Source organism: Pyrus communis, chromosome 4 (assembly GCF_963583255.1).
Source record: "Pyrus communis chromosome 4, drPyrComm1.1, whole genome shotgun sequence".
NCBI classification, from domain to species: Eukaryota; Viridiplantae; Streptophyta; class Magnoliopsida; order Rosales; family Rosaceae; genus Pyrus; species Pyrus communis.
The window spans coordinates 3,195,182-3,217,139 of NC_084806.1; the positions used below are offsets into that span (position 1 = coordinate 3,195,182).

At 37.4% G+C, this 21,958-nt stretch overlaps 3 protein-coding genes and 1 pseudogene across 3 annotated transcripts; 3 read left to right on the forward strand and 1 right to left on the reverse strand.

Annotated features, from left to right (window-relative positions):
* The first annotated feature begins 5,301 nt into the window (after positions 1-5,301).
* On the forward strand, positions 5,302-6,300 carry LOC137730722 (cytosolic sulfotransferase 12-like). Its single transcript, XM_068469681.1, has one exon. It carries the CDS (start codon positions 5,302-5,304, stop codon positions 6,298-6,300), a length of 999 nt encoding a protein of 332 aa, XP_068325782.1.
* A 1,590-nt stretch (positions 6,301-7,890) lies between these two features.
* LOC137731747 (D-aminoacyl-tRNA deacylase-like) lies at positions 7,891-10,468 on the reverse strand. Its single transcript, XM_068470940.1, has 7 exons — positions 9,929-10,468; positions 9,750-9,813; positions 9,334-9,386; positions 9,107-9,162; positions 8,934-9,008; positions 8,289-8,486; positions 7,891-8,088 (listed from the first exon to the last, which is right to left on the reverse strand). Exons 1-7 carry the CDS (start codon positions 10,361-10,363, stop codon positions 8,001-8,003), a joined length of 969 nt encoding a protein of 322 aa, XP_068327041.1. The 5' UTR covers positions 10,364-10,468; the 3' UTR covers positions 7,891-8,000.
* Positions 10,469-11,104: 636 nt separating this feature from the next.
* LOC137732057 (uncharacterized) lies at positions 11,105-13,555 on the forward strand. The gene is made up of 7 exons (XM_068471353.1): positions 11,105-11,255; positions 11,379-11,488; positions 11,579-11,658; positions 11,791-11,932; positions 12,028-12,177; positions 12,496-12,697; positions 13,124-13,555. The coding sequence occupies exons 1-7, from the start codon at positions 11,195-11,197 to the stop codon at positions 13,222-13,224; spliced, it is 846 nt and encodes a 281-aa protein (XP_068327454.1). The 5' UTR covers positions 11,105-11,194; the 3' UTR covers positions 13,225-13,555.
* Positions 13,556-18,321: 4,766 nt separating this feature from the next.
* Positions 18,322-19,132, forward strand: LOC137730712 (cytosolic sulfotransferase 15-like; annotated as a pseudogene).
* The last annotated feature ends 2,826 nt before the right edge of the window (positions 19,133-21,958 follow it).

The window sequence follows — 21,958 nt, forward strand, 5'->3', positions numbered from 1 at the left end:
TGACATTGAGGGGGAGTGTTGAGAATCAATGTCGACCCAAAACAATAAGTAATCCACAACCCAATCTAAAGCCCAAGTCCATATCTAGTTTAATGATGTAATTGCTTACAATTGCAAAGTTAGGTAAGGTTGTGTGGAAAACAACATAATTAGGTGCAATTAATGTGTTTTGTGTGGTTGTAAATAAACTTAGTTTAATTAAGTGTGTGGTGTAGCTTTCATTTGGTTTGCTATAAATACCCAAGTCCCCAAGCATTGTATATTATCCAAGGAAAAACAAAGCCTAGAGCTAAATAAGAAAAGCTTTGCTAATTAGTTTGTTTTGTGAGCTTTCTTTAAGAGTGTGCTCTATTTTCTTCTTCTTGGGATCATTAGAGTTATCTTGGATACTCTTCTTATTCAACAATAACTTGTGCTGCATCCTGCCTCTTCCAGTACTCATCTGTACTGCCTATATCAACCAGAAGGAACAAATCAAAAAAACAAAGAAACCCTCAAGTGCAGATAAAATACGAAAAACCACGTCATATACCAAAACTTCAGACCGAGCAGTTACAACACAAACACTAGAAATAGCAGAAGCAGTAAACTTTACCCTTTGAACGAAATAAATCAATTCCACGAACTGATCATCAAAAGGTATAAAAAAAGATGTTCATAAGATTACTAAAAACGCATTGGAGGAAAGTAAAAATTCATGCCGCGCAATGGAAATATGTATAATTTTCCCTTCCAACAAAAAGAACAAATAGCATCATGCAATGTAGTTCCAGAATGAAAAGCATAAGAGCAATGGGGTTCATCAAAAACTCATCAATCTCTAAGAACATAGTAGGCGTATTCGTTACCGGTCCATGATGCGTACCCTCCAACGTAATCTACATTCAAACATACACAACAGTATAAAATATGAACACACCGACTCTCACACACACACACTTACACAAACAGATGACGAGCATTAAAAACGGAGATCGAATAAAGATCTCGTATTATTTGGTGTGTTTATGTCATTTGAATAAAGATTCTCTTAGTATAAATAAATTACCAAATTAAATAAATTTACTCTCACTTTAAATAAAGTACTAAATTCAATAAAATGGAAACAACATAAAGTACTCTATTCAATAAATAATAAATTACAACCCAAAGTACTCTATTCATCATCACCTAACCAATTTGTGATGCTAGGATGATCTTCTCTTGTCATGCTAGGACGATCTCCTCTTACTCTCGCTTCTCTTGCACGCCTCCTTTGCACCACGTCCGTTTTCTCTGACTTCCAAAAATATTTAGAATTTAGAGACTTCCTTTCTAAAGGCGTGTTCATAATGTCATGATCTTGTTGAGCCATTCTTTCTTCTCTAACCTGTTCCCTTTCTTGCCTAAGTAGTTCTCTTTCTCTCTCATTAGCTTGAAATTCTCTCTCAACAGCTGCAACTTTTGCCTCCTCTGTAGCCTTATCAGCCTCAAATTTCGCCATTTCCCGCGGCAAAGTCAATTCACCTTGGCGAGCAAGTTCTTCCATATACTTTGCATAATCATTCTTGGAAGCACTCCCTTTTCTCTTTGAAGCCTTCTTACCTTGAGGCCTAATTGGATAACGGGTCAACCTTGACGCTTGTTCCGGGGGGGGCGGGCGTCTCGGGCACTTCTTCTGCGTCATCTCCATGAACATGTCCACCGGTTGAATGATCCGATATAGAGTGTAGAGGGGTGCTGTTCATGAAAACTTCTGGACCAACATGCACAACTCTGAATTCAGGACAATCTTTGACAATATTCCAACATTCCCACCGGTTGAATGATTTGTTTTTGCTTTTGGTTTTGGCATTATACCAAGCTTGTGCTTGAAGTTCCTACACAATGCTGGAGAAGAAATAATTATAATGAAAGTAGGTAACAAATAAATAATACAAACAAATAATTATAATGAAAGTAGGTAACAAATAAATAATGCAAACAAATAATTATAATCAAAGTAGCTAACAAATAAATAAGACAAACAAATAAATAATATATTGTTACCTGATCCACTAAATTTTCCCCACTTCGAAGATTACTACTAAACGATTGGCTAAGTAATTTCCAACGACTAGACATCGATTCTTTGGTTCTTTTCCCACCCATTTTCTGAAGATAATTGGTACGAATAAGACTCCACATTTCTCGCAACTACATCTCATTACCCGTAAATGAATCATGAGTAACTTCAACCCAGCTAGTACACAACGCAACATCTTCAAGAAGTGTCCAATTCGTACCTGCATCATGAGTCATTTTGTTGGAAAAAATTGGATTGAAACTTTGAGAGAAAGATAGGAATGTGGTTGAAAGTAGTTGAGAAAATATGAAATTGTGGTGTAAGGTAGAAGATAATGAGAAGGTATTTATAGAAAAGTAAAATCATCTTTTTTTTTTAATTTTTCTAATTTTTTTTACATTTTAAATTTTTTTTTACCTAATTAATCTCTGCTGTTGGATTAAAAAAAATTTGAATTCCAACACTCCAAATTGTGCCACATGGCACAACGGTAAGATTTCTGATTTTTAAATTATTATTTTTAAATTTATAAAGGTGAATAATGTGGACCGTTGATCTCAGATCCAATGGTTGCAATTAAATAAGGTTTTAAAATTATTATTACCGTTGGAAATCCAACGGTATAAAACAAATAACCATTGAGATCCAACGGACGCCAAGGTGCCACGTGGCCTCCAACGGTCACTGACGCAGCTTCGCATGTGGGCTCCAGCGACTGAGGCAAAATAGAAGAAAAAACATGGCTGACGTCAGCCTTGCATTAAACCCACTCCGGGCTCTCGGGCTGTCAACTCTTCACGGGCCTGCTCGGGCTCCCTTGTCAGCACACACTGGGCTTGATTGCTCGGGCTCTCTGGCCCTGTTCCCTCGCCTGTCCCTCGGGCTCCAGCACACGCTGGAGCTGCTCTCAGGGCGGATTGAAATGCCTTTAGCCTTTCCATGCCACACCCATGACTAGTCTTACCCTTCAAGGTAAGGGATACCTCAAACTTCGACAAAAAAAAATGCATAACAACTTACATAACATGAATACATTGTAACTGTAATATCTCGTGCTAATAATATAAGAACATAAGATGATATGAAACACCATAATAGTGGTAATATACATACCATATAAGTCAATTCTCCTCCAATAGTTTAACATAAATTATTCATCGAGTTGGATGATACCAAATAGGCAAAAAGATTTGGAATCAAACATGTAGGACCATCGACCCTTATCACATTAATATTTTACGTTTACGTGTACATATCACTTATATAAATAAATAAATATATATATATATATATATATATATTGTGTACCTATCACACACATATATATATATATATAAATAAATATGTATATATATATAAAATATTTTGCGTTTACATGTACCTAATACCTATCATTTATATAAATATATATATATATATATATATATATATATATATTAAAGAATGTTATGTGCAGCTTGATCCAATGACGTATTGCCCTTTGACACGAGGTTCACATGAGAGCGTAGGATTTGCCTTTCTTGGTAATTTCTTATAAGTTATTTGTTTGATGTTGAAGAAACAAAAATAGTAATGTTAGAAAGACTAAATTTAGAGATAAAATTTACAAATTAAATGATGTGTCACCAATAGGAATGAGTACATTTTTATCAACGCCACCCAAGTAATTAACTAATCATCAACTTCCATGTTCTTTAGTTTCCAAAATTTTGTTTACAAATTTAGTCTTCTTAACATTACTTAACATATTGTCCTTAAATCAATAAATTTTGAAAGTAGAACACCAACTTTGCCACTGAAAGAGTAAATTGTAGCAATGTTCCTTCAACTTTAACCTAATTGGAGCAATGATCCCTTAACTAAAAATTCATTACCATTGGTTGTTCAAGTCATCAAAACGTGCAGCTATGATCATTTTTGTCAATTCCGTTAGAACTTTCGTTAAAATGAGTCATGTATTATGCACGTAAGGCTAAATCAAGGGGCAAATATGGAAAATCAAATAAGAAAAATTATATAAATGGTCTCTTAACTTTAACCCAATTGGAGCAATGGTCCCTCAACTAAAACTCATTTTGACAAAATTCTGACGGAGTTAACGAAAATGACCATAGCTACACGTATTGATAAGCTTAGGGACTAATGGTAATAAAATTTTAGTTGAGAGACCATTGGTCCAATTTTATTAAAGTTGATGAACCATTTCTACAATTTACTCCCATTGAAATTAGCTTTTTAATTTTTAATAGATATGATTCCATCCAATATCTTCAATTATTAGCAAATTAGCTTTTCGATTGAAATGATTACATGCAATATCTTCTATTATTGGCAAAATGTCTTATGTCAAACGTATGCAGTAAATAAACTAAATAAAGTAATCAATTTATGGTTTTTTTAATAACATTCATTAAATAAACTAAAGTCTCTAATGAAAAGATGTGCCATCTGATTGTGGTCAGGGTGGGCGGCAAAAGAATATATAACAATTTACATAGTACGAATATATTGTTACTGTAAAGTCTTGTGCTAATAATATAATTAAGAACATAAATTGACATGAAACATTATAATAGTGGTAATACTCATGTCATATAAGTCATTCTCCTTCAATAAAGAAAACATTTAAGAGCAATGAATGCTAGTTTAACATAAATCATTCATGAGTTGGGTGATACCAAATTGGCATGCATGGGAAATTACATGCTCTCAACACCAACTTGTACTGTTTGGGCTAATTAAACCCATTGATGTGGAACGACATCGTCGGTGCTTTGATCCCGTCAGTGCGTATTTGTGAATTCATGTAACAAAATAACTGTTATCCTACACTCTAGCTGCTCCTCCGGTCTTCAACCATGCATGTGCCCCAGGTTTAGTGATGAATACCGTGCCAAGATGGCAAGATTAATCACATAAATCAAATCATTTCAATCATATTAATCCTTTAGAATTTCTTTAAATTAATACTGCTCATGTTACGTTAGGTGGATTTTGAAAGAAGTTGAGGTTCTATCATAACATTCATTGACAATAAGAGGAGTATCCCAACTCCTTATATCATTATATGCACATGCAATGTCCTTTTTTTTTTCTTTTATAATATTTTGTGGTTGGAAAATTTGAGCCAGGAGATTATGTTGTGGCTGGTTGAGTACTATATGTTGGATCAAACTATATATGCTAGTTAACCCTTGAAGAAAACAGCCACGACCTTTAACACCCCTCTTCTGCGCCTTTCCTATTCTGAATATACCATGAAAACACCTCAACCTCCTCCTCCTGTTGTTCCCCGATACTTGCAAGAAAATGAACCTTGCCAAGAAGACAAAGACCTTATATCCTCTCTACCTACAGAAAGAGGTTGGATTGGAAATAGCCTACACAAGTACCAAGGTTTTTGGCAGGCAACTGCGCACATGCAGGGAGTTTTGGCATGCCAGAAACACTTTCGAGCCCTAGAATCTGATATCATTCTCGTTACCACTCCCAAATCAGGCACGACTTGGCTGAAGGCAATTTTGTTTGCCCTAGTGAAACGAGCGCACTATCTGGACCTTCGGCGACACCCTTTGCTCACAGAAAACCCTCATGTTCTTGTGCCCTCTTTGGAGTTAGATGTCTACACTGACAAACAGGTACTTCCTGACCTCTCCTCCCTGGCCCCTCCGAGGCTCTTTTCGACTCATTTACCGTATGTTTCTCTGCCGGATTCTGTCAAACATTCCGGTTGCAAAGTTGTTTACTTGTGTAGAGATCCTAAAGATGCTTTTGTTTCACTTTGGCACTTCGTGAACAAACTGAGACCCGTGGGTAGTGGAACCATGTCACTTTACGAAGCGTTCGATAAGTTCTGCCGGGGAGTGAGTTCGTTCGGACCCTTTTGGGATCATGTACTAGGGTTTTGGAAGGAGAGCTTAAAGAGGCCTGAAAGTGCATTTTTCATCAAGTTTGAGGAAATGAAACAAGAGCCCGCTCTTCAACTGAGGAGGCTGGCCGAGTTCTTGGGGTGCCCATTTTCCCCGGAAGAAGAGACGCATGGAATTGTGGACGGTATCTTAAGGTTGTGTAGTTTTGACAATTTAAGCAATTTGGTTGTGAATAAAAGTGGGAAATTGCCGGCCGGTTTGGAGAATAGTGCATTCTTTAGGAAAGGTGAAGTTGGAGATTGGACGAATTATTTGACCACTGAGATGGTGAAAAAACTAGACTCCATTACTCAAGACAAGTTGCATGGTTCCGGGCTAAAGTTCTAGGGTTTGCATCTTTTTTTCTCTCTGTGTGAGTCTTTATCTGTGTGTGAGAGTTCTTCTCCTTGTGAGCGAGTTTTTCAAATTTTGGTAAATCGTTTTGTCACTCTAGCCATAGCCAAGGTCGGCGGCGACCCATTATTTGTGTGTGAGGGTTTCTTTGTGTGTTTTTCTGTTTAGAGCTCATCTTTTAGGTTGGGCTTTTCGTTTGTAGTTGTTTTGGAGGTGCCAATGTTGTTGTGTGCTTTATGTGTTTTTAAGGCCTCCACTCTTGTATATGCGGTGTGTTGGTAATAAAACGTCACCTTGTGACAGAAAAAAAAAGGTTCTAGGGTTTGCTTATTTAGACGTATGACATCTTTGTTTATTTGGGGTCGAGAAGTCATTAATGAGGAAGAGAAAGAAAGGAAGTGTATGGGATCAACTAGTTCCCTAGTATTTATAAACCTTGACATATCGCATATCAACTAGTTACCTAGTAGTAACTCATCTCTATTTTTTCCATGTGTAGCATAGGAGAAATCTGGAATTATACTAATCTCAGTACTCATGTTTAATAAACGTTGGAATCACGAATGAGAAATTGAATTATTAATTCCATATAAGTAATGATAAACTAGTGCCTAATATTTTTTGTCATCCTCTCTGCAAATCAGTAATCCAACTCTAATGACTAAAATTACCAGTATTTCCACCTTCCTAGGAAAGTTTGATCACTACCAAAAAAGGCAATAGTCACGCTTTGAAAGTATCGAAGGAGTGAGAGTAACTTGAATCACCAACCCTGGTTCTCTTTCTCGCTCCCTTAGGCTCTTTCTTTTTGATTTGCATCAGATCTGTTTCGATGCTCAAAACTGTGATAATTAATTCAAGTTGATGCTTTAGAATATGGACCATATGGGTATATAATATAGTCTTGAATATTAGGATAACTGAATAAAATGATAAAACATAGGGAATTTTTCTACTTTCAGTAAGTGAATTGGAAAAAAGTTGGAGTCCTTGAATTTTGAGTCATACAAGTGTATCTCTCCCTACAAATTGAATAATTACATTTTTTTAGCTTTTGTATTTATTTATTTATTTATTGTGTGCTTGGAGGGTGAAAGAATGAATGGAAACAACTTAACATAGTTTTAAGTTTTTAGTTTGCATGCCTTTTCTTGCACGTTTATGTTACAACTTTCAGTGGCGGAGCTATAATTTCATGTGTTGGAGGACCTCTCACATGCATAGGCAATTTGAACTCTATACATTAGACATTGGAGTAATGCGCATAAAAACTGAAAGGCCTTAAATTCAATAGAGAGAACTAAAACATTGCACAAACCTAAAAATTCCGAATATGAGGTATAGAGTAAGCAATTAAAGCCGAAGAAAACTTGATAGAATAAAGATGAGAAGTGAATACCACATTAATTGGGTCTCCATAATTTTCAATAATTTTTAGCTCGGTCCGGCCGCAGGACGACTCCGTATTATTGTTTCCAGCGCAAGGCGGCCCATGCCTTTTATGATGAAGCCCGGAAGCCCAAGCATTTTTTGTGGGCTCAACTCAAGCCTCAGATGCAACATTCCATCACAATGACAAACTGATTTGGAAAAATATGTATTTCATTTATAATTCATATTTGCTTGCCGTTTCATCCAAGTTTTAGTAGAAATCGTTAAAAATCAAACTATATATGCAAAGAAATTCATCGAATCTAGTAGAAATCGTTGGGTTTGCCAATTTTGATGTTCTGCTCGCCTAAGAAAGCCGTTATAGCGTTCTTTTGCCAACTTTTGAAACTCCTGCAATCAACAATCAAAAGTTGTATAAGATAACCTTTGAATAATACTTATGCAAGCGAAAACAAAATCTCTCATGCAATCAACAAATGTCGGCTTGCCTAAGAGTTGTAGCTTTCAACCTTCTTGTGTTTCAGATTACATCTTTTGGGACCTAAAAATGTTTGATATGCAAGTCACGTATTAACAAAGACCTAACTTACTTTTGATCAAGATGAGCTATAACTTCCCCACTAGGGAAAGCCGACTGGGTAGCCTCAAATGCTGCTTTGATTGAGTGTTTCCAAGTTCCACCAATGTCTTTCGTATCTTTTGCATTTGTTCCTGCTTTGGACTGATTTGGATCTTCCATCGGCAAGGAATAACCCGAAAGTAGATGGCCTACCCACACCCCGTCTTTCCTGTACTTGCAAAGAACGGGACTATGTTCACGGAGTAAACCAAACTCTTCACTATATCTATCATAAATATTTCTATATTACATATTAAATCCAGACAGCAATCAGATAGACTAGTATAAGATATTCACAGAATAAGTGACTTTCACATGTGAAAAAAGGTAAATGTAACGCATACAAATTTCAAAGGGATGAAAGGGGATGCGAGAAGAGGGAAGGAGGAAAAAAGGGGGGGGGGGGAGAAGGGGGGAAAGAGAGAGATGAAGAAAGTGCCATCTATAGTCTGGTAATCCCATTTGTTTTTAGCAGATTATTTACCTATTTACTTCAACACAATCAATCAAAATGATGAGGTTCAGTTCACAGTTAATAAGTGATGCATCAAACCGCAAAAGAAGGAAACAAAGAATAAAGCTGGATATGAGCAAACTGTAAAATGCCATAACTTACAGGACTATATCCATATGCCGAGGAGCATAATGTCCACCACCTAATCCAAGAAGAACTTTATTCTTATCCTTCTCCCTAGATCGCCAATAATATAGAAAATGAAGTTAGAGAAGCATCAAACTTTGATTAAAATTGCAAACAAAGACGTGAGCTTTTCATGAAAATCAATATACCCGTTCCAGTTTCCAACAGCAGCTCCTCCTCCAAGCCCAAGTCCTTCCCAAACCAACTGCAAGAACAGAAATTGCCACCAATTTACTCTCATGAGTTGTTTATTCTATTATTTTTTTAAAGATCAGGGAAAACTAGAACCATTACGAAGAGGAAAGTATTTATTCAACAGTAGGACGTATCAATGACTCTTGCTCAAATGATTGAAATTGTTAACTGTCTACTTAACTAGAGCAATAACTTGTGCTGCATCCTGCCTCTTCCAGTACTCATCTGTACTGCCTATATCAACCAGAAGGAACAAATCAAAAATACAAAGAAACCCTCAAGTGCATATAAAATACGAAAAACCATGTCATATACCGAAACTTCAGACCGAGCAGTTACAACACAAACACTAGAAATAGCAGAAGCAGTAAACTTTACCCTTTGAACGAAATAAATCAATTCCACGAACTGATCATCAAAAGGTATAAAAAAAGATGTTCATAAGATTACTAAAAACGCATTGGAGGAAAGTAAAAATTCATGCCGCGCAATGGAAATATGTATAATTTTCCCTTCCAACAAAAAGAACAAATAGCATCATGCAATGTAGTTCCAGAATGAAAAGCATAAAAGCAATGGGGTTCATCAAAAACTCACCAATCTCTAAGAACATAGTGGGCGTATGCGTTACCGGTCCATGATGCGTACCCTCCAATGTAATCTACATTCAAACATACACAACAGTATAAAATATGAACACACAGACTCACACGCACACATTTACACAAACAGATGACGAGCATTAAAAAAGGAGATCAAGAGAGTGAGAAAGAAACCTCGAACTCAGGAACCAAGTTGTGGGCTTGGGCAAGCTTCTTCAGGTGCCTGAGCCAGGGTCCAATGCGGGGGCTCGGCGGCGCAGCCCAACCCGGCTTCCCGCCTTGCGGCCCAGCCTCGCCTTCACGCAGATGAGGAATTCCGATCGGGTGTACGGTCAGTGCCGGCCGGTTGGAGACGGCGGTGTGTTTGCTCAGGAATATCACCTCGTCGACTCGCTCACCGGTGGCCTCCTCCCACCGCCTGTCCAAGTCGTCTTCTTCCACAATTCCCCTGCTGTGCAGCAAAACCCTCACTCCTCCTCTTCCATTAGCAAACCCCTTCATGTCCTGTAAACAGGAAGGGGAGGGGTCCCACCCAGGCATGGCTAGGAGGGCATTGGCCGGGTTGATGGAGGCCGGGTCGGTCGTCGTCGCCACAATCAGCGTCACCATCTCCTTTGTCGTTTCTGTGGCTGTGCAGCTAGCAGCGTTGCGGAGGGGAAAGATGCTTTTGTTTACTGTTTTGCCGCGACTGGCAATGAAGCAAGAGATGGCCTTAAACGACGTCGGGTTGAGGACATTTTGAAAAGATTCAAGTAGACAAGATAAAAACAACTACGTCTCTTCTCTTGTAGCTTGATTTTGATCTCACTTTACATATGTAACTCAAAAATCATTATTTTTCGAACTTAAAATTTATTCGTTTTACTGTGAGTTGTGGATTCTCTTTCCCTGACACTCATGGTCGCTTACTAAAACATATATGTGACCCAACACTCAATAAAACTATGTCACTTATTCAATAAATTTGACTATTACTCCTCTTAGCATTTAACAATAAAAAATATTAAATTAAAAGAAATTGGAGAAATGAAAAAAAAATAAAAAGAAAATTAATTAGCCTAGTGCATCTAAATCAAACATATATAAAAAATTAACAGATTTAAAATAAATGTGGAACAATTTTGAAATTTATAGAGACAACTTTTGAGTTTCAGATGACAAAATAAAATCAAATTTGAGTTTTAAATGCTAAAGTCAAGTGAATTTTAAGTTTCTGAAAATGTAACGACAACTTTTAAATTACAGATAACAAAGTAAAATTAAAATCGAATTTTAGAACATAGCTAAAAATAAGCTTAAAAACAAAACACTCTGTGTGGGACGAAGAATAATGGACGACATAAAGGGCGGTGTCGTCCGCGGCTAGATAAACGACATCAAGAAAGCACAGTGATCAGGGGGCGTTAGAAATTGCAGACAGCGTGGGAGGGAAGGGGATAGATGTTGAAGTTGCAGCGGCTATCTCTCGCGATGGCTCTCAAACCCCACCGCCTTCACTCCAGTATCTCTCTCTCTCTCTCTCTCTCTCTCTCTCTCTCTCTCTCTCTCTCTCTCTCCCCTGTGTATTTTTATTTCCAGTTAAGCTTTTTGGAATTTACACTGGGAGTAATTGGCTCGCTCACAGTTGCAGATACGACGTCGCAGAGCGGACCCAAAAAGGCGAGGACGACGACCACCGAAACCTCCTCCATGAAAGACGCCTTCTCCAAATACGCCGATTCTCTCAACAATCTCGTAATCCCTAATTTAAACTTCACCAATTTGCAGCTCGGCGAGCGATTCGAAGGTTTTTACAAGGTGGGTTTTTGCCTCTTTTTTTTGTAGAATGACAAGCGGGAAAGGGTCGTAAAAGCAAGTCGCGATATCACCATTAACAGCAAAAAGGTCATCTTTCAGGTTCACAGGTAAGAAAGCCGCGACCTTTTGATTCAAATTTTGTTTCTGTTTTTTGGATTTTGGTTTTTTGTTTTTAATTTTTATAATTTTGTTTATATCATCATTGAAATGCTGTTGCTATGGAATTTGAACTTGAACAGAATCAGTAAACACAACAAAGAGGAAGTCCTGCAGAAAGCTGAAAAGGATTTAGTAGCTGTGACGGATCAGTACATTTCCCGGCTGGTTAGAGAGCTGCAGGGGACTGATTTTTGGAAGCTGAGACGAGCATACTCACCTGGGGTGAGTGTGGAGTTCTCCTGCTTATGCTTCTAAATGTCGGGTTTCCGTTAATACCTGGTTAATTCACTTGTCAGTTTATGCTTGGACTTGTGCAGGTACAAGAATATGTTGAAGCTGCAACCTTCTGTAAATTTTGCAGGACTGGGACTCTTTTAAATCTTGAGGAGCTAAATGCCACCTTGCTGCCACTCAGCGATCCGTCTCTTGAACCTTTGCAGATCAATGTACTTGATTATCTGCTCGGGGTATTTTCTTCAACTTGCGGTTAAATTATTTGTGTGAAATGAAAACTGTATGCCAGTTGATTAATTGAATATGGTTTTGGGATTAAGTGGACTGAATTTACTTTGTCTGTATTTATCAAAGAAAAACATATGTTAGTGTAAGTCAGGGACACACACACACACACACACACACTTAGAAATTAATACATTGGGAGGTGATGTCTTTATGCACCTGTTTGATTTAACGAGAGCTTTTGTATAAACACATTCTACATCCATTTCTCAACGACATACATGTTTATGTTATCAGAAGAGTAACTCAGTGTTGTACTACTGTAGCTTGCTGATTTGACTGGAGAGCTGATGCGGTTGGCAATTGGTCGAATTTCAGATGGAGAACTTGAATTTGCTAATAAGATATGCAAGTTTGTGCGTGAAATTTACAGGGAACTGACCCTGGTTGTTCCATTAATGGAAGCTAGCAATGACATGAAGACAAAAATGGATACAATGCTTCAAAGTGTAATGAAGATAGAAAATGGTATAGTTTCGATGTCCAAAACTGTTATAAATACATTTGAATTCATGCTTTAGAATATGGTTATATAATATAGTCTTGAATATTGGGAATAACTAAATGAAATGATAAAACATAGGGAAATTTTCTCCTTCCAATTTGTGAATTCGAACAAAGTTGGAGTCCTTGAATTTTGAGCCATACAAGTGTATCTCTCCCTACAAATTGAGAATAAGAAGACATGAAAACTTTGAAAACATTTCAGAAGTAGTAATCAACCGTAACTAAATTCCGAATTCATATTATAATCTTAAATTGTGATTCGATCTTTTTTGCATGTATACTAGCAGAGCCCTAATAACTTCTTATTTTTCTTTGTAAAAGTTTCTATCACTCTTTTTTTCATCCCATAAGAGAAATCCTTTTTAGTAACTTGTGATCTTTCTGTAGCTTGCTTTGGTGTTCATGTGAGAGGATCAGAGTATATGCCGCTACTTGGCTCCGACGATCCAACTTCCTTCTTATTGGCAGTGCCCGACGTTGAAATATGATGTAATTCCTGATTGTCACATTCTCATTCGTACTACTTAATTACTTATATTATGAGGTGTTCTAATTAACTAAGGAGAAGAGTTGTTGATTTCGACAAGGGTTGTATTTCAAGGAGCATATATAGCCACTTGCATTTTGTTCGGATGTATTTGCGGTTCATCATCATTATCTTCAGGTCGCTGCTTCATGAACAATTCCTGCGTATGTTTTCTCAGTAAAGCAGTAAGCTTTAAAATTCTTCTCTCTGTAATTTTTTGAGGATTAGATTTGTAGAGCTTGGAGCGAAACCCTTTGACACGAGGTTCACATGAGAATGCAGGATTGCCCTTTCCTGGTAATTTCTTATAGGTTATCTGGTAATTTCTTACCTTAATCAATTTATGCGAAGATGTCCCTGCAGTTTAGTATTGAACTCACTAAAAATATATATTATCATTGCATTCATGTGAGTTGAACACATCGATACCTCCTTCCAAGTGTCGTTAAATCATGTAATCGTCTGCATTTACATTGCTACTTGAGGAGACAGACTTGTGCTTCTGATATACAATTAATTTCAATTGGACGACTTTTTCTTCTTTGGGTCAAACAAGATCACTTCCATTAAAAATTAGTACAAGGAGCAAAAGGAGCCAGCAAAACAACAAACAAAGCCGAAGGCTCAAGCAAAAGGAGAGCTCCAACCCAAGATATAGCGGGTGGACTTCACAAACTTAGCCCCGAACGTTGTAAAAACAAACAAGAAAAAAAAAAAAATCATAATCTCAAACAGCATAAACCAAACCGCCCATGCTGTCATGTTCTCGGAGGAAGCCAAACTTTGGACCAAGAAAGTGGACATTGGATCTAAGTTCTCTTCAGGAACCCTTGCAAATGCATACAAACAAAGTATCTTATGGATTAGAAAGTGAGGTTGAGAAGAAGGTATGTAGATTACCCTTAATGTAGGAGAGGCCACATGGCATTTGGCCACGATGGGGATCTGGCATACCAGCTGGGGGAGTGAAAGTGAGGGAGTAAAGTGGATGTGATGTCCAATTTTTGATCGGAGCCCATCGATCTGAGCACATGATGGGGTGGGAACGGAATATCACAGTTAAGGAGGAGGGAGGAAGCAAAAGTTAATGATAGAAAGCAGAAAAAGCATGTGAAAAACGTCGAATAATGGGCATGAAGCCCAAATCTAAGACAAGCTTGAGGAATAATTTGGACTAGGTTAAAAGAAAATTGAGATAAAACTTAGAAGAGGTCTAGAATAAAAGAAAAATGACGAAGATTGGAAAGGGGAAAAGAAGAGAGGGTGAGATATTGTGAAGAGGAAGAGGCAGAAGAGATGAGAGGGGAGGAAAAGAAGAAAATAACAAAGGAGAAGGGAGGGAAGGAAGGAAGAAGGAAAGAGAGAAGGAGTAGTGGGCTGCCGCCTATCCCGAGCAAGAGTAAGGGGCACCGGCTGAAACTTTGAATTTGGGTAAATTTATACGAAGCACCATAATAGTGGTAATACACATACCATATAAGTCATTCTCCTTCAATAAACAAACATTTAAGAACAATGGATGCTAGTTTCATAAACCATTAATTGAGTTGGATGATACCAAATAGGCAAAAAGATTTGGAATCGAACACGTAGGACCATTGACCCTTATAACATTAATATTTGACGTTTACGTGTACCTATCACTTATATATATATATATATATATGTATGTATATATATATGTATATATTAGGTACCGTTTGGTACACAGATGAGACGGGACATGACGGGACAGAACAGAGGTTCCGTGTTATGTTTGGTACGCACAGGACGGAACGGGACGGTTGTTCCGTTTTGCATTTGGTACGCGCTGGACGGAACGGAACCAAAAGATTGAATCACTAACTTACCTATGTTCCGTCTGTTGTTTGGTACAATGTTTATGTGTGGGACTGGACGGGATAAATTTTTATTTTATTTTTGTTTTTTTTATTTTTGAATTTGTTCATATTTGAACACATATATGCTTATATATGATAAATTTTTTACAGTAGCACATGGCTAAAGATATGTTATGCCATGATACATGTTATGCCATTTCTTGACTGAAGACATGGCAGAATAAGCAAAACGGAAAACAATGGCAGAGAATTTAGAGAGAGAAAGTGAATGACTAAAGATTGTATTCTTTGAACAATGAAGAGAGAGAGAAGTGTTTGTTATTTATACAATTATTCTTTGCTTCACTCATAAGCTACTAACCAACTAACTTTCTTATATCCCTACCAATCCTAACAGACTAATAGCCTTCCTACAATCTCAACAAACTAACTGTGTCGCTGATGTGTGCCTTGCTGATGTGTAACCTTCATGATGATGTGTCTGTAGAGCCATACTGATGTGTACATATCAATCAATAGACCCATGGCCTGAAGCAATAACTATTAGGAAAAATATTTTCCATTGATTAAATGAATAAGATTATACTTAGAGTATTTATACAAGAGCTGCTAAAGCTAACAGAAATCAAAACATCCAAAACTTACTAAGATTCCTTATCCTCTAAGTAATATCTCTTGTAGGTGTAATTATATTTTTGTCCTTAATATCCCCCTTCAAACGAAATTGTGGAACTCGCAGTTGAAGTTTGTGTCTCAGAAGCAAGAACCTGGACTTAGATAGAGACTTGGTACAAATGCCAACTATTTGATCCTGTGTATAAATAAACTGCTCAGAGACTTATTTAGACATAACCTTTTCATGAATGTAGTGATAATCGATCTCAACATGCTTGGTCCGAGCATGAAAGATAGGATTCTTGGCTAAGGAGATTGCAGATACATTATCACACCATATCTGGGGAGAACAAGGCAGAGTATAAGCAATGCCAACAAGTAGTTTACATAGCCAAGTAATATCAGCAACTGTGTTGGCAAGAGATCGATATTCAGCTTCAGTTGATGATCGAGCAACAGTTGGTTGCTTCTTGACACTCCAACTAATGAGTGAATTTCCAAGAAATATGCAGTAACCACCAGTGGATCTTCTGTCCAAAGAACACCATGCCCAATCAGCATCTGAAAAAGCATGAAAAGAAGGAGGTTTGAAGCACTTGGAAAACCATAAACCCAGATCAAGAGAACCCTTGAGATATCGAATGATGCGTTTAACAGCTTACATATGTGAAACTCGAGGAATGTGCATAAACTGACACACCAAATTAACTGCAAAACTGAGATTAGGCCTTGTCCAGGTTAGATATTGAAGAGCCCTAACTAATGATCGATATTCAGAAGGATTTTCAAGAAAATGAAAGGAATGATCAAGTTTGATTGTACTAAAAGGAATGCTGCAAGGTTTAGCTCCTTCCATGTGTGCTTTTGTTAAAAGATCCAAGATGTACTTGGTTTGAGATATGAAGAAACCTGAGGAAGATCTTTTGACTTCAATGCCAAGAAAATAATGAAGTGCCCTAAGATCGTTGATGGGAAAAAAAGCACTGAGTTGTGCTATTACTTATTGACAAGCTGCAGGAGATAGACCAGTAACCAAGATATCATCAACATGCAATAGAATGAATACCAAGGTGGGAGATTTCTTCACAAATAAGGAATGATCACTTTGAGACCCTGTGAACCTAAGAGAGTGCAAAGCATGATGAAGCTTGTCACACCAAGCTCGAGGAGCTTGTTTTAAACCACAAAGAGATTTGTGAAGTTGACAAACATGATGGGGTTTTGCTGGATCTTCAAAGCCAGGTGGCTGTTACATAAACACTGATTCAGTAAGTGTTCCATGTAAGAAAACATTACTGACATCTAATTGGTTGAGGAACCAATCAAATTGAGCTGCAAGAGTGAGAATGAGTCTAATGGTGATAAGTTTTGCCACTGGACTGAAAGTTTCAGTGTAGTCCAAGCCTTCTTGTTGGTGAAATCCTTTTGCAACCAACTGGACTTTATACCTGTCAATGGAGCCATCTGGTGTTCTTTTAATTCGAAAGACCCACTTACATCCCACAAGATTGTGGGAAGAAGAATGGGGTATAAGAGACCAAGTACCAGTATTAAGAAGTGCATTAAACTCCTATTGCATTGTTGTGCGCCAATGAGAATGTTTTGAGGCTTGTAAGTAGGTGGTAGAGACATAGTTAACTGCAAGATGAGAAGGAATAAGATGTTTAGTTGTAGTTAGGGCTTTAGGTTTGAAAATGCCTGACTTGGATCTTGTCTGCATTGGGTGAATATTAATAGGTGAGGAAGCCTGTGAAGAAGGTGAATGTATTGCAAAAGTTGAGATGGGTGGAGAAGGTGGTGAATCTGATGAGGGAATGGAAGTGGATGTAGAGACAATATTTGAAGGAACTAGTAGAGGTATAGGATCAGAGATATGTATAGGATTTGAAGGCAAAGCATGAAATGTTAGGGAAGTTGGAATAGGTGAATGGGATAATGGTAAGGTAATAGATGATGATAGTGGAGATTGCAAAGTATGAAAGGGAAAAGTCAATTCATCAAAAAACACTTGCCTTGAGATATACAGTCTATGAGTGGCTGGATGTAGACACAAATAGCCCTTATGATTGAGACTATACCCCAATAAGACACAGGGCTTGCTTTTGGGATCCAATTTTGAAGATGTGTATAGCTTTAACCAAGGGAAACAACTACAGCAAAAAACTATGAGAGATTTGTAATCTGAAACTTTCTTGAAGAGAGACTGCTAAGGAGAATATCTGGAAATTGTGGGTAATCTGTTGATAAGATAAACTGAGTTGGCAAATGCCTCAACCCAATAAGCATGAGGCACCTGAGATGCTGCCAAAAGTGTTGGAGCAGTCTCAACAATATGCCTGTGCTTACATTCTGCACACCCATTTTGCTCTGGGGTGTGAGGGCAAGTAAGCTGCTATTGAGTTCCATGTGCAGTTGAGAACTTCATGTTTCTTGAGTATTCATCTAATAAAAGGCTATTTGGGACAAGACTGGATCTTTAAGATGATCTAATGTGCTGCAACAACATACATGAACACCTATAAAACGAAAAGCAAAGAGCATTGGTAAGTAATAATAAAATAAAAAAACTACACAAATTGATCAACAGGCAGGGAACTTCGTACATGCAGGGAGTTTTGGCATGCCAAAAACACTTTCAAGCCCTAGAATCTGATATTGTTCTTGTTACCACTCCCAAATCAGGCACCACTTGGCTCAAGGCAATTTTGTTTGCCCTAGTGAAACGAGCGCATTATCTGGACCATCAGCAACACCCTTTGCTTACAGAAAACCCTCATGTTCTTGTGCCCTTTTTGGAGATCCATGTCTACATTGACAACCTCTCATCCCTGGCCACTCTGAGGCTTTTTTTTGACTCATTTACCGTATGTTTCTCTGCTGGATTCCGGTTGCAAAGTCATTTACTTGTGTAAAGATCCTAAAGATGTGTTTGTTTCACTTTGGCACTTCGCCAACAAACTGAGGCCTATGGGTAGTGGAACCATGTCACTTCACGAAGCGTTCGATAAGTTCTGTCGGGGAGTGAATCCGTCCGGACCCTTTTGGGATCACGTACTCGGGTTTTGGAAGGAGAGCTTAAAGAGGCCTGAAAGTGCATTTTTCATCAAGTTTGAGGAAATGAAACAAGAGCCCGCTCTTCACCTGAGGAGGCTGGCCGAGTTCTTGGGGTACCCATTTTCCCCGGAAGAAAAGACACATGGAGTTGTGGACGGTATCTTTAGGTTGTGTAGCTTTGACAATTTAAGCAATTTGGTTGTGAATAAAAGTGGGAAATTGCCGGGTGGTATGGATAATAGTGCATTATTTAGGAAAGGTGAAGTTGGAGATTGGATGAATTATTTGACCACTGAGATGGTGAAAAAACTAGACTCCATTACTCAAGAGAAGTTGCATGGTTCCGGGCTAAAGTTCTAGGGTTTGCATTGTGTGGGAGTCTTTATCTGTGTGTGAGAGTTATTCTCCTTGTGTGAGTGAGTTTTTTCAAATTTTGGTAAATCGTTTTGTCCTTGGTCCTAGCCATGGCCAAGGGTGGCCGCAGCCCTTTATCTGTGTGTGAGGGTTTCTTTGTGCGTTTTTCTGTTTAGAGCCCATCTTTTAGGTTGGGCTTTTCTTTTGTAGCTATTTTGGAGGTGCCAATGTTGTTGTGTGCTTTGTGTGTTTTTAAGGCCTCCACTCTTGTATATGTGGTGTGTTGGTAATAAAACGTCGCCTTGTGACAAAAAAAAAAAATCTAGGGTTTGCTTATTAATGCTTTTGACATCTTTTTTTTATTTGGGGTCGAGAAGTCATTAATGAGGAAGAGAAAGAAGGAAATGTCTGGGATCAACTAGTTGCCTAGTATTAATAATCCTTGACTTAACGCATATCAACAGTTACCTAATAGTAACTCTTCTCTATTTTTTCCATGCGTAGCATATGAGAAATGTGGAATTAGAATAATATCAGTACTCATGTTTAATAAACGTTGGAATAAGTCACTAATGAGAAATTGAATTATTAATTCCATATAAGTAAAGATAAACTAGTGCCTAATATTTTTTGTCATCATCTCTACAAATCAGTAATCCAACTCTAATGACTAAAATTAGCACTAGTTTCACTTTTGCATCAGATCTGTTTCGATGTTCAAAACTGTGATAATTAATTTGAGTTGATGCTTTAGAATATGGACCATATGGGTATATAATATACTCTTGAATATTAGGATAACGAAATAAAATGATAAAACATAGGGAATTTTTCTACTGTCAGTAAGTGAATTGGAAAAAAGTTGGAGTCCTTGAATTTTGAGTCATACAAGTGTATCTCTCCCTACAAATTGAATAATTACATTTTTTTTTTTTTTTTTTTTTTAGCTTTTGTATGTTTTTTTTTTGGTGTGCTTGGAGGGTGAAAGGAGGGAAGAAAGAAAAAGAATGAATGGAAACAACTTAACATAGTTTTAAGTTTTTAGTTTGCATGCCTTTTCTTGTACGTTGATTTTACAACTTTCAGTGGCGGAATTATAATTTTATGTGTTGAAGGACCTCTCACATGCATAGTTAATTTGAACTCTATACATGAGACATTGGAGTAATACGCATAAAAATTGAAAGACCTTAAAATCAATTGAGAGAACTAAAACATTGCACAAACCCAAAAATCCCAAATATGAGGTATAGAGTAAGCAATTAAAGCCAAAGAAAACTGGATGGAATAAAGATGAGAAGTGAAGACTGCACTTTAATAAGACGGATAGAGAGAAAATGAGGTTTGACCTAGAACTGAAAAGAGTTTCGATTTAGAACACACGTGAATTTTGAGGGTACTAGATTGATTATATTAGCAAGAAAAAAGAAAGGCAAGGTTGGCTAGGAACCATTCTGGTGGTCCCTTAGTGGCTCCGCCACTGAAATGTACACCACCATCCTTTCTTCCCTCTTCTTCTTACCTCCAAATAAAAACTAACACGAAACAATCGATCGTTAAACGAGAGCTTAATCATTATTAAGGTGACAACTCGAATAATTTGTCAAACTCACTCCGTCATTATCAGGGAAAAGGATCCTCGCTGGATTCTTTTCTTGGGGATCCGAGGAATCGTGTAATCATGTCCGTTCATTGCATATCGTACAGTTAGAAATTATTTAAAATTAAATATAAATAGTACCTAATAAAAACTGACCGCACGATGTATAATGAATGAACATAATTCCACAATCCTCCAGACCCGAGACCCTTTTCCCATTATCAGCACTGTCGTCTAAAGAGAAAAGGGATAAAGAGAGAGAAAAAAAAAAAAGGAAACTTGTTGTTCAAACTTTAAAGTGGACCCCCACCCAAAGAAAGACTGTCTATGTAAGACATGACGAACCCTAATTTTAGTGTGGTGGTTCATGCATGCTTAAGGCAATTGTCATTAATAATTACTAATTGTCAACTCAGAGAAACTTAATCACGTAATCAATGAGAAAATACAGTGACGGAGACTAATCCAGCACTTCAGAGCAAGGAAAGGTTTATTCACAAAGGCCGAATGCTACTTTTATTTCACTATATTTTAGTGTCTTAAATATGAGAAGATTCGAAAGAACTTCTATGTATTGAGTGTATCATTGTGACGGTATTTAAAAACTCAAGCCTTGCTATCTGTTGAAATTAAAACGCATATCAGTACTTTTTTGTTTTTTTTTTTTTTTTAACAAACTATAATATCTATACTAAAGGGGTAGAGGTCTAAGCCTCACACTGGGCTAACATAATAATATGGTTCAAAATCGTCTTAGACAAGAATCGAACCTAAAATCTCTCACTTAAGAAGAATATCATTAGACTATAATATTAAATGACCGCATATTAGTACTTAATTAACTTGAAACGCCTCATAATGGCATCCTGTTGTAGGTAAGTAACTTTTCTGAAAGCCAAGCCAAGGGCTTTGTCCTTTAATTTTTTCTCGCATTGGGTCTTCATAATGTTCATTAATTCTTAGCTCAGTCCGGCTGCACGACACCTCCGTATTCTTATTGTACCCAGCGCAAGGCGGCCCATGTCTTTTATGATGAAGTCCATAAGCCCAAGTATTTTTCGTAGGCTCAACTCAAGCCTCAGATCCAACATTCTATCACAATGACAAACTGATTTGGAAAAATATGTATTTCATTTATAATTCATATTTGCTTGCTGCTTCGTCCAAGTTTGAGTAGAAATCGTTAAAAATCAAACTATATATGCAAAGCAATTCATCAAATCTAGTAGAAA